General features: G+C 37.5%; 3 protein-coding genes across 9 annotated transcripts in view; 2 read left to right on the forward strand and 1 right to left on the reverse strand.

Annotated features, from left to right (window-relative positions):
* Positions 1 to 18,552, forward strand: part of LOC117996991 (MICOS complex subunit MIC27-like) — a 103,785-nt gene that overhangs the window by 27,668 nt on the left and 57,565 nt on the right. The gene's annotated exons all lie outside the window — the stretch shown is intronic.
* Positions 4 to 14,860, reverse strand: Stt3A (catalytic subunit 3A of the oligosaccharyltransferase complex). Its single transcript, XM_034968013.2, has 13 exons — positions 14,597 to 14,860; positions 12,620 to 12,787; positions 10,646 to 10,806; positions 9,431 to 9,628; positions 8,402 to 8,593; positions 7,737 to 7,890; positions 7,569 to 7,646; positions 6,893 to 7,053; positions 6,317 to 6,481; positions 5,210 to 5,398; positions 4,443 to 4,662; positions 3,627 to 3,815; positions 4 to 2,905 (listed from the first exon to the last, which is right to left on the reverse strand). The coding sequence occupies exons 1-13, from the start codon at positions 14,697 to 14,699 to the stop codon at positions 2,760 to 2,762; spliced, it is 2,124 nt and encodes a 707-aa protein (XP_034823904.1). The 5' UTR covers positions 14,700 to 14,860; the 3' UTR covers positions 4 to 2,759.
* The window catches only part of LOC117981810 (anoctamin-1-like), a 47,925-nt gene continuing 44,613 nt past the window's right edge, over positions 15,241 to 18,552 (forward strand). For 6 of the 7 annotated variants that reach the window (XR_011238574.1, XM_034968008.2, XM_069509768.1 and 3 more), the window contains exon 1: positions 15,241 to 15,786. Coding sequence is in view for 6 of the 7 variants with exons in the window: in XM_034968008.2 (XP_034823899.1) it covers positions 15,556 to 15,786 (231 nt within the window). In the remaining variant the exon portion in view is untranslated. Of the gene's footprint in view, positions 15,787 to 18,135; positions 18,172 to 18,552 lie in introns of those variants that run through there. The other variant, XM_069509769.1, reaches the window with a different exon arrangement.

Consider the following 18,552-nt stretch of genomic DNA (forward strand, 5'->3'; position numbering starts at 1 on the left):
AGACATTAATAATTATTTTTATTCAAATAATAAAAAATGAATTTATACAACATGTCCTTTCATTTACATTTATTTCGATATAGATAAATAATAAATCATTTTAATTAATATTTGCTAGAAATTGTTAATTTCTTTTAAGATTCCCAATTCATTTTAATCAAACTATAAAACTTTGTGCGAAGTATTTTACTAAAACTTCGTTGATCTTTAATCATCACCACAATCTAAAGGCGGAAACAAACTTTAGAAACGTAGAGTGTGATAAGTCAAATAAAATTCAAATCGGATGCTGTCCTGATCCTGTCGCTTGAACCGTGCGAATCGATTGCTAGATTTAAAATGCTCGCAAAAAATAAAATCGTAGACAATCGATTAATTGAATGTATTTTGTGCAAAACATTCCAACCCACCATCACGTCGCATTGCAAAAGAAAAATATCCTTGACTAATTTTCATCTTTTGTATGATACAATTTCTCTTATAAATGTTGTGTTTATTTATCGTTCCTCGATATTATATCCTATCCAAAAATCTTTTAATTTTACACTAAAAACCTTTTCTAAATATATATACATAGTTGAAATGTATGAATATATAATGAATAATAAAATCACTCATTTTGCAACTGTCGACCAAGTACTTCTGGAAGAATCGAGCTGTTGTTTTCTAAGCCAGCACCACACTACGGTAAAAAATTAATAATCAAAGAACCGCTTATGAGAGTATAGCTTCGCATTTCAAAAGTGTGTTTCCACCTTAGTACATTGCTTAATATTATGTATAAAATTGATGATTAAGGCATTTAAATTGTGAACTATTTCAACACACACATGTGCCACAATCACAAAGCCAGTTTTCAAATATAACTTCAAAAACTTGACAATGGTGCTAATATAATGGTATATAAATATGAGATCTATAGACCGCACTTTGACTTGGCTCAGACTTAATACACTGTTAAAATGAGAATGTTATAACGTTGACATTTTGTTCTGTTTTACTAAAACTTAAGTCTGAGCAAAGTCAAAGTATTTGTTACAGATTCAGCCTTTAGATTAAATTAATAGGACTTAAGTCTGAGGCTGAGATCTTTAGAGTGTACTTAAAGCTTAGACTTAATAACAGTTAGAATGAGTCAGATTTGTCTCACATATTTCTCCATTTAACAAAGCCTGAAATTAGTTGAAAGGTAAACTGGAATGGTACTAGTCTATTCAAATATTAATAGGCATGCTTTGACACTTCCCACTAACATTTTTCCAAATGTTGAGAAGTTTCGATTAAAGTTAGTAGGAGGAGCAAAACCGCGTCTGAGGCTGAGATCTATAGAGCACACTTTGAATTTGCTCAGACTTAAGATTGAGTTAAAACGAGACAGATTTATGTGAGAGATATAGCTCTGCCTCGTTTTAAGAGTGCGCTCTATAGATCTCACCCTGAGAGCATTTCAATGTATCTAAGTTCATATACAACTACATTAGCACCATTGGATAATTTGTACACAATCACTCATACATATTAATGAGTTATTATTCTTCATTTCCATACATTACAGAGGCTATCTATGTTTGTAAATGCATATAACTGGATTAGTTATTTTAGTCCAGACAATCATTTAATTATAATTAAACTGCGTTAGCACCAGAATCTGAGATTAAAAACGGCAACACGTTTGTCAACAAATGAAGACACTGTAGTTTAAATTGACTATAGTACCCCTTGTATAAGTTTCTATAAGTCCCGCAAATTGCTAATGCTCGTGGCCGCCATCTTAGTGACGTCGGCACTAGACTGAAGTTTCGAGCTGATGGTATATTTTTATTTCAGCTGGCATCAAATTTCGATATTGATGAGACATGGTACCAGCGCAATAGCAATTTGCGGGACTTATACACGAAAAACCATTAGTTTTCCAAAAGTTTTATCAGAATAAAACAGACAAAAACATCTTGTATGAGGTGGATTTGAGCCAGTGGTGCAGGAAATTAAAAAAAAAGTAGTTTTTTGTGACTGTAACCCTGTTAGATTAGATATAGTAGAAAATAAAATAATCGAAACAGTGTGCTTTGGCCAAATTTGATCTTTGATGGGATTTTTAACCATTTTTATCATAAACTAGCTGTTGCCCGCGACTTCGCTCGCGTCCCGCGGGAACTGTCCTTTCCCGTGGATTTCCCAAAAAAATTCTTTAATACAAACCTTGTCCTGACAATTATAAATACAATGATAAAATAATTAACCAATTTCGGCAATTATGTACATATATTTCGGCGATTCGTTTTTATTTATGTAATATATGCCAAACCAACCAATTTCATTATGGCAAAAAATCAAAATAACATAAAGAAAAAATAAAATCCATTATTTTAATTTCTAGGGGCAATAGTACAATTCCGTTTTCGAAAACTAAAATAACTTGTATTAGGGGTGCATACTTTTGAGAACTTGTATAATTTACAATGAATCACCACTGTATTCCAGCACTGAAACTCTTATGCTGAGATGTATAGAGCGCACTTTGACTTTGCTCAGACTTAAGATTGAGTTAAAATGAGACAGATTTATGTAAGAGATATAGCTCTGTCTTGTTTTAACTCTGACAGAGTTAACGTCTCGTTTCAACAGTGACTTAAGTCTAAGCAAAGTCAAAATGCGCTCTATAGATCTCACCATTAATCTTCTTGCTTCTATCAAACATCACTAGTTCAAAACTTTCAGGATCACTATCACTTTTTTTTCTGGCAGTTTGGGGGGTCCACTCAAAGGCCCCGGTTGGGCAAAGGCTTGACCTTGTAGATGCGTACGAGCCAATGCTCTGTGGTGTACGCCTCTTCTAGCACGTCGAGATTAAAGTCTTTGTTGCCGATCTCCGCGCCGCGGACGCGGTCGTAGCCTGGCGGTCGACCTGATTAAAAATATATGGTTAGTAAAAAACTACAAGAGTGACGGCGGTTACGCACTCATCCGATCCAAGTCCGTGAAAATACGCTTCTTTTTGTTTTGTATGGTAGCTCATGACATATGTCGTAGAAGTAGATAATCGCTGGCATTCTCACGTATGACGGATAGAACTCGGAGTGAAAGTGCAGTGCGTAATCGCCGTGAAGTAATAGAGAATGGTCATGCAATGGTTGCTTTTCGAAGTCTAGTGCCAGCTAGAGCATATGCAAGGGAACTATGAGAGTGAAAGGAGGAGAGTGCTCACCCAGTGTCAGCTAAAAGTCTGCAGTGATCAGAGAGTGTTAGAATATTAGACAGTGGTACTGATTCTGTGCATAACAAAATTTTAGAGTATTCGCATCCTCTTCTTACTAATGTAATATGAAAAGGACAGGCGCAGTTTGACAGTTTTAAATTTAATTTTTAGATGGTAAAACCCGTGATTTTAGCGCAGTCGCGAGCCCACTGTTTAAATTTGTAGTGTGCACTAAAATTTTGAGTCTTTAAATGTAAAGTTCCATGTTCTGTCCCTTTTTAGCATTGTTAAAACGAAAAGGATGCAGATACTCTAAATTTAGTTTAGAGAAAGACAACGGACTATCTTGATGAAATTCGAGTGCACAAGACCTGAAAAGAAGCTTCGCTTCACTTCCTTGATGTCTGTGGGTACAGTGACGTATACACACCTCCCTCAGTGTAGACGAGGCCGAACTTGTAGTAGCTCATCTTGTACATGAGGCAGTTGAGCAGCGTGGGCGAGCCGTGCGCGTCCACCCTGAACTCGCCCGAGCCAGTGTAGTAGTCTGCTTCCTTGATGTGCGCGCCGCGGTCCGTGCTGCCGCCGATGCGCACCATCCACAGGAACTTGTTGATGTCTGTGGGCATAGTTAGGTACTAGATCAACTACCGCGGGCCTGTGGCTTTAAGTACCATTCATTTTTGTAAAAATCTATTCATTTTCTACAAAACAGAGAGCCGTTATTTACAAAATGACTATGTTTTATACAAAATTAATTCGTTTTGTATAAAATACGTTCGATTTCTACAAAATAAGCTTATTTTTTACTGTTATATGTTCGATTTATACAATAAAATATAGGCCATATTCCAAGATACTATTTTTTTATGAATATATTTATTTTTATATAAAATTAGTTCATTTTGTAAAAATAAGTTTATTTTCTACAAAGTAAACAATTTTTTTACAAAGTAGAGTCCGTTTTTACAAAATTGAATTGTATTTATAAAGCTCCATTTTCTAAAAAATTTGCGCATTTTAGCGTATTGAGTTTATTTTCTACAAAAAGCGGCTCGTTTTTTACTAAATTAAAACTTCCACAAAATTACTTTTATTATAAAAAATAAATGAATTTTCTACAAAATGAGTATAATGTTTTTTACAAAATAAAGTTCTCTTTTACAAAATGAGTAATTTTTGTAATAAATATAGCTCTAATTTCTACAAAGTGTTTTCTCACATTTTAGTCATTTATAAAACTCACCATCAGAAGAGTATCCAACGAGCCCGCCGAATATCACAAGCACATAGTCTACATCGAGCTCCCTCATGATCTCATACGCGTGCTCCTCACTAGATGCCATGGCCTGTCCCACTCGCGATATGTGCGTATTGTTCCAAGTATTGTTGTCCACTATCACCGTTCTATTCGCCATCGCTGTTATCTGATACCCGTAATCCCACCATGACATGACTTTTGAATTCTGAAAAATGATTCGACTTTAATATTCTTTAATTTTTTTTATGTACACACACCATTTTTTCAAAGATTTCTAGTCATATTTTACGTGATTGCTTTTCTTCTTAGCTGTTGACGAAGTCTTAAAAAAATCGGACGATCGTCTGTTCTGTCGTGGCCACTTTTGGTTGATCCAAAAACAAAATAATGTATTCATGTTTTTTACTCTCTGACTTAGCTTAGACTTAAGACAGAGTTAAAACGAGACATAGATATATCTCTCACATAAATCTGTCTCGTTTTAGCTCAATCTTAAGTCTGAGCAAAGTCAAAGTGCGCTCTATAGAACTCAGCCTTAGATTGTCAAAATTCACTGTTTTTCAAATTTATAAAATTGCAAGAATATAAATTGCACCAAAAGCATATCTTATGTAATAATCTCAGAGGTGTTCTTAGGCAAAAAATAAACTTTGCTGACGTCGTTGAATATAAAGCGCACTGAGAGCTGAGCGCACAATATATGGCAATGCGTACGCCTCTGACGTGCTCCAACTCTCGTGACGCATACATACCTCGGGAGTGTTCATTTTGAGCCAGGTGTAAGCCTCGCGGAAGTCGTCGAAGATGATGCGCGCGCCGTCATGAGCGCGCGCCGACAGCACTATGGAGGGCGAGGAATAGGCCTCTGACGTCACCCACGTGCAGTGGAACACGTACGAGACTAGCAAGCAGCCTAGCACGCAGACGAATAGCGCGCCCACCTGACGACAGAAGTATGGATATTAGATGCATGAAACCTAGCTGCACGGCGGCTGCAAATCGACTAAATCATCAACATCATCATCATCATCAACCGATAGACGTCAACTGTTGGACATAGGTCTCTTGTAGGGACTTCCACACGCCACGATCTTGCGCCGCCTAAGTGCTACGCTCTTATACAACGTTAGTTTTAGTATGAGCAAAACCTGAAAGTAATTTGTTTACAATCAGTACAAGAAATGGTTGTAATCATATTTTTTATTTTTTACACATTTATTATATTTTGATCAAAAAATACTATAAAATCCTGCAAGTTTGGACACCTAGTTGAATGACCGCATGCCCCAGCTGATTCGAGTCGTGCAAGCGGCAGCGCACACGATCGACGCTATAGCCGTCCCGTTCGCTCACAGCTGCTCGCTTGGGGTGACCATGTTTTTGCGAGGACAACGACTCAACACAACAAGCTTATAACTTTTGTGTAAAAATATTCGACACGTGTTTCGGTTTTTCTTTATACTACACTAGCTTATGCTCCAACTTCGTCCGCGTGGACTACACCAATTTCAAACCCCTATTTCACCCCTTAGGGGTTGAATTTTTAAAAATCCTCTCTTAGCGGATGCCTACGTGATAATAGCTATCTGCACTCCAAATTTCAGTCCGATCCGTCCAGTAGTTTGAGCTGTGCATTGATAGATCAGTGAGTCAGTCAGTCACCTTTTCCTTTTATATATTTAGATATATAGATTTCTTGTCCATACCAATGCCTTCAATGAAAGATTACATGTCCCTGTGGTATTCTAGGACTTTTGAGAGACTAAAATAGTGTCTTAACTTGTTCAAAATTATGTATTTGTTACACAAGAATTAAGAAACTGCACTCAAAAAATCCCTGGAACACAAAATCGCCTCACCTCAGACCTAAAAACAAGGTTATTTTCATGTTTCTTCTTCTTATCGTGCTTCTCGACTTTAGGCTCGATATCTTTGACGTGAAGACTGAGCAAGCTCGACGCGGCGACTCCAGACACGATGCACATCACAGGGGCCAGCACCAACATCAGACGCACCATCACACCCTGGGAGAGCAACCATCCAATGTGAATATATCCCAGAATAATTTGTAGGGGATGTTGTGGTAAAGGAATCAGCGATCAAAGTGTTGGAATCATTGTGCGGAGTGGACGGAGTGATCTCAACGTCTGCTCTACACACTCTAGCTTCGCTTTGTCATCATAATTTAATTTAATACGCTCAAGTAATACTGAAACGTCCTTTAGTGCTTGAGACCTTCTTAAATAAGTCCTTGCAGAGAATTCTAATATTATCCTCATAGTATGTTGGCCACTGCCAAAATCTCAAGAAACAATAAGTAAAAGGTGTAAAGACTCAATTTCGCGAATACGTTTTGTGCCCCAGGATAATTATTGCAAAGTCAAACAATGTGGGCAGGTGAACCGACACTGACGCTGTCGAGTAAGAGATCTCACCGCAAAGTAAATGCTGAGCACGCCGTAGAGAATGATGAAGATGTTGGCATCAGTGAGCTTCGCGAAGCAGAAGTAGAGGCCGGCGGGGAACAGGAACACAAGCACTTGCAGGTCGAAGTAGAACGACGACCACGATGTGGGCTGGTGCTCCGATACCGATGCTGTGGAAACGCGCACACGATAAAACGTCGTACACTTGACGCATCCGTTAAAGGCAGACCTGTCTATACTCTATCTGAGGAAAGAAGATAGTGTAGCGCTCTCTCTGTTACGTAATTCCATACAAATGATAGAGCCAAAAACCTCAGTGATTAATTAGTGACACAAAATGGGTAACCCCAGTGAGATTTTTGGCTCTATCATTTATATGATCTTCGCTCTATCTTTTCGTACATATCCATGTTTGGTATAGTCATGATATTTTATTTATTCATTTTATTTTCTTTGGAAAACCATCAGCTTAAATAAAATACATCCTAAAAATCTTAAAATTAGGTAACTAGAAGCTTATAATAGGTTTTGACAGTAAGTATTGCGAGCGAATGTGGCTTTCAAGAGTCCTGTTTGCAAACACACAACAGTTGATACTAACAAAGATATAAGTAGATAGAAACAAAGTATAAAAATGAGCAGTTCAAAATGTTCAGAAGAAAAATTGATATATTTTTGTACGCACCAATAATAGGAATATGATTTTTGGCGTACGACGGGTCCAATAACGAATAGAAGCGACCAGTCCAAGGTGAAATTTTACCTGTAAAAATAAACAAGAAATTTTTACATTACGGGAAAAAATTGCCAGGACAAATAAACAAATTTTCACTGGAAATGGGGTAATTCTTACCAGTCACAGTAAGTACGACGATAGCAGTTCCGAGTGTTACCAGCAAAGTAGTCAAGAGTGCCTTGAACAACAACTCGAAGTTCGCCTGAGAGAGGTGGTATCGCAAGTACTGAGCGAATGCGTACAGTTGACAGAGACCGAATGTACCCAGAGCCTAAAAAAAAAATTGCGTGAATCTTGCGACAAAGCTCTTTTGGCGCGTGGCAAAAATCGGAACTAATGTTGCCGTCAAGTGTCCCCTTTGTTCTTGTTTAAATAGTCTAAGCTTTTGTTCTCCAACAGCGCCTTGTCGCACTGTACATGCGAATGAAGTGAAACTTTTAATTTATATTAATGACTTAAGATTTTTAAACTAAAGACTAGAAATCTACTAACAACAGGGCTGGATGGCTTCTGTTGCACTATTGTACCTAAGCAGCATCAGAACATAGGGAGTTGGATCTCTTGCCAGCTGTGATGATTGAGAGATGCTATGCTGTGTAGAAACCAAAGGGGTGTATGGGTTTAGTAAAAACTGCCATACCCCTTCCAGGTTAGCCCGCTTCCATCATAGACTGCATCATCATTTACAACCAGGTGGGATAGCAGTGAAGGGCTAACTTATATAGGAATAAAAAAATAAAACAAATACATGCAACATCAGAAGTGGGATAGCTGTCACTCACCAGCATATGCTCGGAGCTCTGCACCGGCTGGAAGCCCACGAAGGAGATCTGCATGGACAGTATGGTGCCCACGCAGTACAGCGTGCTGTAGGCCACGTACACGCGCGCTGAGAAGCGCCCCAGCAGCATCAGGGCTACCACGTGCAGCGGGATCAGGTTGATTAGGAACACGTAACCACCCCATGATGATACCTGGTAAAAGACACTTGTGTTCAAGATCATCATCAACTCAACCCATCGCCAGACCCCTACTGAGCACAGGTCTACTCCTCACCTCTCAGAATGTGAAGGGCTTACATTTACACACTGACCAAGTGTGGTCACAAGATCAGAAAGTTCCAAATGGTCTTTCTAAAATGATAGAAGTTTAACATTTTATCATATACACAGACCACCTCCTATAGACCCCTAATAGTTGGACACCCCTGATCGCCAAGCTCAGGCAGTTGCTTAGCAAAGCCCATGCCCATTCGGTACCCTCATTCTGCACACCATCTTCATTACGTGACTTTTGAGTCCACCAATCACAACAAAGCATTCTCCCCTGTCACCCACCAACATTTTACGATTTTGTTTTCATGCAAAACCTCGTATATGCATACTCTTGAGGTTGAATTTTCTGTGTATAAAATAAAAAAAAAATCTTTTTATTCGAATAAACTTTTACAAGTACTTTCGAATAGTCGGATGCATCAATCTATCATGTACTATGAGTATGGTAGTATAATGAACTCAATATTTTCTTGTATGAAAGTGCAAAACAAGCAAGCCAAACATACAACTTGCTTGGTGAAACTCTCATCTTATTGATCTATGATTGACTAACAATTATAGTATAATAAGGTATACAATAATTGGTATACTCAAAAAGTATACAACATATTAGTCAATCAAGCTAAATTGTTGAAAAATCATTTTTTTGGTTCCCTTTCACTTGAGTTTAACTTTTCCTTTTTTGTGTCCTATCTTTTACCTTTTTCTTTGATCACTTAGAACTACTAAGTATTAATAGTTTCATTATTCACTTACCATGTAGAAGTAGGCCAAAGCAGTCATAGTGGCCCACAGAATGGTCCCAGTGTTGACCGCTTTGATCCAGAAGTAGTAAGTCAGTAGCATGCAGAATATAGCGATCCCTTCATTATCATAACTGCCAGCGACAGAACGACTTATGTACCCAGGAACTATAGCAATCATGGCTGCTGCAACTAGGCCTGCGCCTTCGTCCTAAAAAAGAATTGTGCATTTAACTTTAAAACTGAAAATGAATTAACAAAAGGCTTTTCGTTTTATTTTTTATTTTTTTGAATTTATTATTAACATACAAGAAAGATTACATATAATAGATAGCACGCATTGTAAAAAACCACAGAGGTTTGACCCTCAATGCGTACGTCTGCGCATTACATCATTTTTATTATTCTACACTTAGTTGTACTACAATAAAAGAACAAAAAAAACACAGACAGGTTACAAAAGGCATCATATCAAAGGAGGCAAAGGATTTTTATCATATCATGGTAAGTTTTTACTTACCATGATACTTCCTTACAGCTTTTAGTCTATGCCACTAACTATTTGATACTTTACTGTTTGCGGATATTTTGGGCAGAATTAAGGTAACGTTACTTCCGTCTAAAAATTATACTTTTAATTCACTAATTGTTTACTAAAAGCTGGTGCTAAAGGTGTCAGAACTACATCACGAAAAAAACTTGTAACAATTCTAACTTCTGTAATACTAAATGCATTGAAGTGAAAATGGTGATTCCTCTGGTGTCTACTGCAAATGTTCATGGTCGGCGGTAATCACTTAACATCAGGTGACCAGCCTGCTCGATTGCTCGCCATTTAAAAAAAAAAAAAAAACTATAATATTGTATGTGGTCTAAGCACTGTTCATCATCATCATCCTCATCAACCCATCGCCGGCTCACTACAGAGCCCAGGGTGAGAAGGGTTTTGGCCATAGTATACCAAGTTGGCCAAGTGTGGATTGGTAGATTTTACACACCTTTGAGATCATTATGGATAACTCTCAGGCATGCAGGTTTCCTCACAATGTCTTGCTTCACCATTAAAGCAAGTGATATTTAATTACTTAAGACATAACTCAAGCACTGTTGGTGTTCTCCATCAGTACGACAATAGTGCAACTGGTAGGATTAGAAATTACAATCTTTCAGAGTTCAGTCTGACCTATATTGGTTGACCTATTGTGGCTTTTAAATATCAATTGCTTACCTTCAATTCCTTAGTAAGTAAGTAAGTGACAATGGTTGTGAGAGAAGAAAAGAATGGTGCGAGGAAGACACACACATTCCTGATGTCTATAGTGATGTTTAGGAACTGCATAATGTTGTATAAGGTTGCTGATGTGACCATGAGGCCTGGGTATATTGTACCTGGAAGAAAAATTTTCATATAGTATCACCTCAAATCCACCACTGGCCCAACACTGAGAACTGTAGGTCGAAAAAAAAAAAAAAAAAAAATCTCAATTGTTGTGATTGGCTGTATTTGTGCGATTCTTGTTGCAACAATACATTGAAGCCAATAGAGAGCGAGCGTCAACCAATCAGAGGTGATTGGGATCGTGACATTGTAGCTGTCATTCTACCTCAATCGAGCAACATTAGGGCGATTTCGTAAAGCCTACATCAATCATTATTACAATCTCAATTGTTGTGATTGGCTGTATTTGTGCGATTCTTGTTGCAACAATACATTGTAGCCAATAGAGAGCGAGCGTCAACCAATCAGAGGTGATTGGGATCGTGACATTGTAGCTGTCATTCTACCTCAATCGAGCAACAGTAGGGCGATTTCGTAAAGCCTACATCAATCATTATTACAATCTCAATTGTTGTGATTGGCTGAATTTGTGCTATACTTGTTGCAACAATGCATTGCAGCCAATAGTGAGCGAGCCTCAACCAATCAGAGGTGATTGTGATCGTGACATTGTAGCTGTCATTCTATCGCAATCGCGCAGCTGTTGCTCTACCGCGGTTGTTTGACAGCTACAATGTCACGATCGCAATCATCTCTGATTGGTTAATGCTCGCTCACTATTGGCCACAATGCATTGTTGCAACAAGAATCGCACAAATTCAGCCAATCAGAACAATTGAGATTGTTATAATGATTGATGCAGGTTTTAGACAATCGCCCTACTGGTCTACTCTCAGAATGAGAAGGGTTTAGGCTTTCGTTGACCACACAGACCAAATGTGGACGTGTTCACCATTAAAGCAATTGATATTTAACTGCTCAAAACGCACATAACTCTGAAAAGTTAGAGGTGCATGTCCAAGATTGTTCATCGAATCTTGGATACTATGAATAGGATGCTGAAGTCTACCATTAGGCTATTACTAACTAAATACTAGACATAAAGTATCCAGTGTTATCATTGTAAAGTGATTTGTGGCCTTCTGATAAAAATAAAACATGGCCAGATTTACAACTAAGTACATAATAATTGTTTATTTGGTCATAAAGATAGTTAGATTTTTTTTTTCAAGTGATTAAAATATCATAAATAAAAGTATCATGATAAGAATAGCTTTCACGTTAACCCTCCAAGCTACGTCTCTTCTGGTGGAACTAAATAATTATTCAATGGTACTGATTCTGAGCACAACCTAATTTTAGAGTATTCACATACTTTTCTTACTAATGTAATATGAAAAGGACATAGGTACGCAGTTTGATAGTTTTTAATTTTATTTTTAGATGGTAAAACCCATGATTTTAGAGCACAGTTGCGAGCCTACTGTTTAAATTTGTAGCATGCACTAAAATTTAGAGTCTTTAAATGTAATATTCATGTTCTGTCCCTTTTTAGCATTGTTAAAAAGAAAAGGATGCAGATACTTTAAATTTATTTTAGAGAAAGAACGGAATCGGTGCCAATATCTTGTTAGTCTCAATAAGATTACCTCTCTTTTGCTTGCTTTTGAGAGTTTGGGGCCCAAGCTTTGTAATACTTCATTTGTATGGAGGTTTTTTTTAACATATAAAACACAAAGAATGTTTCTACCTATGTCCATTATAAACTTTGAAACCATCCAACTGATGTGTTCCAAACTGATTTCATTAGAAAGGCAATAACGCGAAGATTTTAGAGGTTTTTTTATCATAGTAACACGCGCCGGGTATCCCCTAGCAGCAATTAATAATTAGTTAGCAAAAAGAAAACTAAGAAATGCTTACCACCAATAATACGTCCCAGAGGGTACCATGCTCGATCATCAAACCAGTTGTGGAAGTTATAGAACCCTTCCTCAGTGAGGTAGCGTGTTGTCCTGTAGTTGAAGTACGGGTCAAACTCATGTATCACACTCTCGAAGCGCAGAACGGAAAACAGACGAGTTGCAAATGCTGAAAACATTTTTGATTATGTTTTTGGTTTTGAGAATGTAATGTTTATGTTATGTATACAATATGGATAGCAAAGAGTATGTAGGCTCGCCGCCATTTAATTGTAAACACTTTGCTCATTGAACATTGCGTCATCGTCCCCATCGTCATTGTGAGATTATAAAATGAGATGCGCAGTGTGTCACGAGACATTATTCGTGTGGCTCTTACCGAGGGCGCTTCTCAGTAGACACTATGTGTGTCGTACTGTAGGTTATTGTAATTGTTGTTGTGACCTAACGTGGTTTCAGTTGTTAAAGGTTAAAGTACTAGGTTGTGGAAAGTGATGTGATTGTGTGAATGATGGTATAGTGTGTGTTCACTAGCTGTTTATCTGGTAAGTCCATTTGTATTAGACAAACGTGATTGTTGTAGTTGAGGTTAATTGAACTAAGTGTGGTGTGCTAGGTTAGCTGGTTGGTCTGGGGCCGGTATGGGGATGGTTGGAGCCGGTCGCTAGGTAGGGACTTAGCTAGTGTTAGTTAGCGATGTCTAGTCTCATAAGAGACGTTGTTATCATGACTCATTATTGACGGTAGGTTAATAGTTGAGGGTAGTCTGTGATATCTCTCGTAGTGTGCAAGAATGATGTTAGTATGCCCACGAAGGCTCGGTTAATCTAAAGGTTGTAATCCTGACGTATCTGGTTAACCATTACCTAAGGTTACTTTTAGTGGTTTAGTCTTTAATCTCGATCATAATAACATACTTCTGGTGCTGACGAGCCTACAAGTATTAAAGTTTGTGTTTATGTACTTCTTACTTTGTTGTATGAATAAAGTCAATGTAAGTGGGTAGGTTGCGAAAGTGTATGACAATCTCAGTTCATGTTGACACTACGTAGTGAATACATTTTCTAATGGCGAACTCAAGTGTTTAATTTACTAATCCAAACATAATAGTTTAGAACCAAAAAGCAGTCATAGATTTAACTAGCTTATATTACTCCCTTAGGGGTTGAATTTTCAAAAATCCCTTCTTATCGGATGCCTACATCATAATAGCTATCTGCATGCCAAATCTCCGTCCAATCTTCCCAGTAGTTTTAGCTGTGCGTTGATAGATCAGTCAGTCAGTCACCTTTTGTATATTTAAGATAAAAGCAACGCATACGGGACTAGATATAAGTTGCTCTATTATCAATCCATATCAATTTTATGAATGAAAAATTGTCTGTCTGCTAGCTTTGCGTGGTCCACCTGTTAAACAATTTTAACAATATATATTTGGTGCAAAGGTAGCTTCCATCTTGAGGATGGACATAGGCTATATTTTGTCCAGGAAAATCAAAGAGTTCCCATGGGATTCTTAAAAAACTTAAATCCACATGGATGAAGTCACAGGCGTCATGTATTTGGTACAGAGGTAGCGTGCATCCTGGGAACAATGACTTGATATTTTTCTTATGAAAATAAATGCTTGAAAAAATCTCTTCTAGTCTTATAACCTTACTGAAGTAACTGTAAGGGTTCAAAATATTACTTAGTATGAAAATGTTCATAGTAGCTGTTCCTTATTTTAGATAAGTTTCGTTGCTTGTTTGAGCACAACTAGGTACTATTTCTTTGCCAAAACAATCATTTAATCTTCTATTTATAAATAAAAATGGTTTGTCAGCATGCTTGTCGCCATTCATATCGACTACGATATAACCACGTAATCTAAACGAAAACCATACACCGCACTGCTTTTACTATGTTTTCATGAATAAACACTATTTCTCTGATATAGAAATACAGGAATAATTGTAATTTAGGATGTTTTACTCACATAAAATTGCTGCCATCGATAAAACAGCTAATTTTATAAATGTAAGTTGTTTATCAGAAGCGATCTGCGAGAGCCTCGCCTTACTTTGCGTATCCACAGTCATCTTGCTGCGTTTTTTTTTGTAGATTTAGTGCAATCACATAAATAAAACCATTAGTTTATTAGGATTCAACGTAAATTTTCGCCGGCAACCTATGTTTCTTCTCACCACCGCTTCTCACAATTTCTTGAACTTGAACACAACTTGAACTTGATTGACGTGACCAAATCAATGACAGTTCGTGAGCGGCGTGGCAAATAATGTTGCCATCGACGGTCGACCAAACTGGCCTCAGCTCAGCCCCTCAGCCACAGACCCGGGGATAAGGTATTTTGGTCTCAGCTGGGGGCCTAATAATAATAAATAATTTGTTGGAGGAATGTCTGTAGATTATTTTTCAAAGTGATGGTGGATGTTCGTTTGGACATATTTTTGGACTATTGGAGAAGTTCGATACCCTACATACATCCTACTCTATGAAGTTCGACAACCTTAAAAATAAACATGTCAGCTGTCAATGCCACTCAGAGAGTCAGCTGTCAAATTATTGGAAAAAAACTTGGAATTTTGGACTATGTAGGCACAGAGTACATTTATGTAGGTAGTGGAGGGTAGTGGATTTCAGTTCAGTGTTGGAATTTGGGTTTTCCAATATACATACGCAGAATTACTATTTTCGTTTCGAGAATCTAGTCATCAATCATCGCCTCGCTGAGTTTTCCATAATTCAAGTTTTACTGGCCTAAAAATACCTATAACAAGTGTCGCGCGGAAAGTGTCTCGAAAAGGTCTTGAATGTGTCTGAATAACTCTGATGACGAATCGTCTCGAAGTCTAATAGGTATAAATATGAATCTATCTGTAACCAATTGAAACAGTGCAACATTGGTTCTAATTTCCTAGTTTTGCGTTATATGTGATGTCTGACGGAGATCCTTCTCTCGAAGAGGATGTCCCGAAACCTTTGTTAGAAAAGCCGGAAGAGAATGTGTTTACTCCTAAGATAGCGACTCCTATCTTCGCTGGGAGTGTGAAACTGCACCATAGACCTTCGGACTCTGCGGAAACGGAGTCGTTTCTGTCTGATGCCCAACGCAATGATCTTGCGTTCCAACAGTTATTCCAGGATGGAGATGGAGCGGCTGAAGTCGTAAGTAGTATTTAAAAAAAAAGGTGTTCTTAAGCGCGAAAGCATTTTCTACTATAAAAACTGGTGTAAGAGACAAGGAAGTTTTGTGGGGCTTAGAAAATATGTACTATCCAAAGAAAACCATCTGCAATATCACTGTAGCATGCACTGCAAAATTTGTACCCTCAGCAACAATTTTTTGTTAACTGTTTTATCTTATGAAATGAAGTCTAGATACCTATATAAAAATAAAAGTCTTGACACACTGACTGAGTCATCAACACCCAATCCAAATCCTTGGTGTGGGTGTAATGCTTGGGTGCCATTTTTGAGCTTGATTTTCATTTCCTTAGATATTGTTATTCGTAGGATATTGCTGATGGTCTTGTGGAATTGAAAAACATAGTAGGTATGTGCTTCCAAAACTATCTAAAGATTATAATCATAGGATAATCTTTTCTGATGGGTGGCTTTTGAATATCTATATTCTATATGTATACTTATTCTTATTTTCTGAGGATTCCTGTCATAAGTCATAACAAAGCCCACATAGATGGGTGTTGCAAGCAGGGTGTTTAAGCCCTTAAACACCCTGTCTGGGGTTGATAGACAGACACATTACAGTACACGGCAGAAAATATTGTACATCAACCTTTAGAAAGAGAGAGCGGAATCGTAGAGCACTCACATAGGTATGCGTGACAGAGACAACACTTTACAAAGCGGAAATCTCAATCTAAAGGTTGATGTACAATATTTCTAGCTGACATAAACAAAATTAACCTTTTTAGGGTTCCGTACCTCAAAAGGAAAAACGGAACCCTTATAGGATCACTTTGTTGTCTGTCTGTCTGTCAAGAAACCTATGGGGTACTTCCCGTTGACCTAGAATTATGAAATTTGGTAGGTAGGTGGGTCTGGCTTTCAGGGAAAAATCTGAAAACCGTGAATTTAGTGTTAGATCACACAAAAAAAATTAAATTGTGGTCATGAACTAATAATTAGTATTTTCAATATTTGAAGTAAGATAACTATATCAAATGGAGTATCATATGAAAGGGCTTTAGCTGTGCATTCTGAAACAGATTTTTATTTATTTTTATGCATCATAGTTTTTGAATTATCGTGCAAAATGTCTAAAAAATACGACTGTAGTATGGAACCCTCAGTGTGCGAGCCTGACTCGCACTTGGCCGGTTTTTTTTCTGTTAAACAAGTAGTTATTTTGTACAGGAAAACTGAGAATTACTGGTGAGAACCAACTTCATTTGTTATTGAATATCCAAGTTTAAAATTTTTATTGACCAAGATGACTGGGATGATGTCATATTTTCCCCATTGTTTGCATATTTCTGTGCATAAGGTACAAGAGAAAAATCCTATTACTCATACCTTTGCATTGCAGGAAGATAATTAGCTAAATGTTTATTTACTAATCACCAAAACCCTTAATATAAATGTGAAAGTGTGTTTGTTTGTTGGTTTATTGGTTTGTTGGTTGGTCCTTCAATCACGTCGCAACGGTGCAACGGATTGACGTGATTTTTTGCATGGGTATAGATTAAGACCTGGAGAGTGACATAGGCTTCCCCACGAGATTTTTAAAAACCTAAATCTACGCGGTCGAAGTCGTGAGCATCGGCTAGTATTGAATACTAGATGATGCCCGCGACTTCGTCTGCCTATATCCTTTCAAATTTCGTCAAAATTAGTTGAACGGTTGAGCCGTGAAAAGCTAGCAGAGAGACAGACAGGCACACTTTCTCATTTATAATATTAGTATGGATTTTAGTGTTGAAATGCACTAAAACATTAGTTAATTAACTTAAAATAAAATCCCATAGGTGTTCGACTCATAAAGATAAGTGGCAAAAGGTCTTTCCACTGTTAATACTTATTTAGCGGTGTTGACACTATGTATCATGCGAAATGTGTTCCGATTAGGTGTTCGTAAAATGTAGCTTCAGTGCCGCCGATTCTTTCGTTCGACGTGTCACGTTACGTTTGTGTAATGAAAATATTTTGAAAACAATGTTTGCTTCCGAAATAATAGAATTTAGAAAATTTTAGCTGCGTTAGTATTCAGTATGCACATTTGCTTAATTAAGGAAGTCTCATATTACTTAAAATTACTTATTAAATAAAAAATATAGATCGGAAAAGTGTTGCCTATAATACCTATGTAGGTAGTTGTATTCGTAAATATTAACAAGGTTAATAGAGTTTCGAAGGTGTCTCTGTGCTAAGTGATCAGTGAAACGGTAGATGAAAAAAATAAGTAAAAGTATGTGATACTTAAGAAAATATGCCTAGGCTTCTTATTTTCAAGGTTTGTACCTACTTAATGTGCGAAACATATCTAAACGGGACCAATTTATGAGTATGGCACGACTCATGCCTAATAAAGAAATTAATAAAGTTGAATTTAAGGTCTTTTTTCATAACGATTAAAACTCCGCTTCACTTACTTTGGAATATCGGAACGCGGCGGCGCGGCGCGGCGGCAGCGGTGGTGGGTGTCCCTTTGAGTTTTCTCCGTGTTTTGTTTTCAATATACCAATCTGAGCCTTGTGGCAAAGTAACTAAAGCTGTCTTTAAGTTATCAAAAAAGGTGCTGCACCCCGAATTCACTCTGTTTATGTGCGCCTATTTCCTTTCAATAAATAAGAAACTTACAATACACAATCTGCCCCCCAATTGTGTAAGAATAACCATTTCATGGCTATCGCAATCGTCAAGAAATTCTGCCCTTTGATTGGTTGATTCGCTGTTTACATTTTTTCACAG

The sequence above is a fragment of the Maniola hyperantus genome, chromosome 4 (assembly GCF_902806685.2).
Source record: "Maniola hyperantus chromosome 4, iAphHyp1.2, whole genome shotgun sequence".
Taxonomy (NCBI): domain Eukaryota; kingdom Metazoa; phylum Arthropoda; class Insecta; order Lepidoptera; family Nymphalidae; genus Maniola; species Maniola hyperantus.

Excerpts from the sequence above, each read along its gene's own strand:
- Stt3A (XM_034968013.2), bottom strand. The coding sequence starts at position 14,699 with ATGACTGTGGATACGCAAAGTAAGGCGAGGCTCTCGCAGATCGCTTCT. Across the intron at positions 8,594-9,430 it reads CTTTGGCCTACTTCTACATG|GTATCATCATGGGGTGGTTA; the intron begins GTAAGTGAATAA and ends GTCTTTTACCAG. Across the intron at positions 6,482-6,892 it reads TGCTCAGCATTTACTTTGCG|GGTGTGATGGTGCGTCTGAT; the intron begins GTGAGATCTCTT and ends TTGCTCTCCCAG.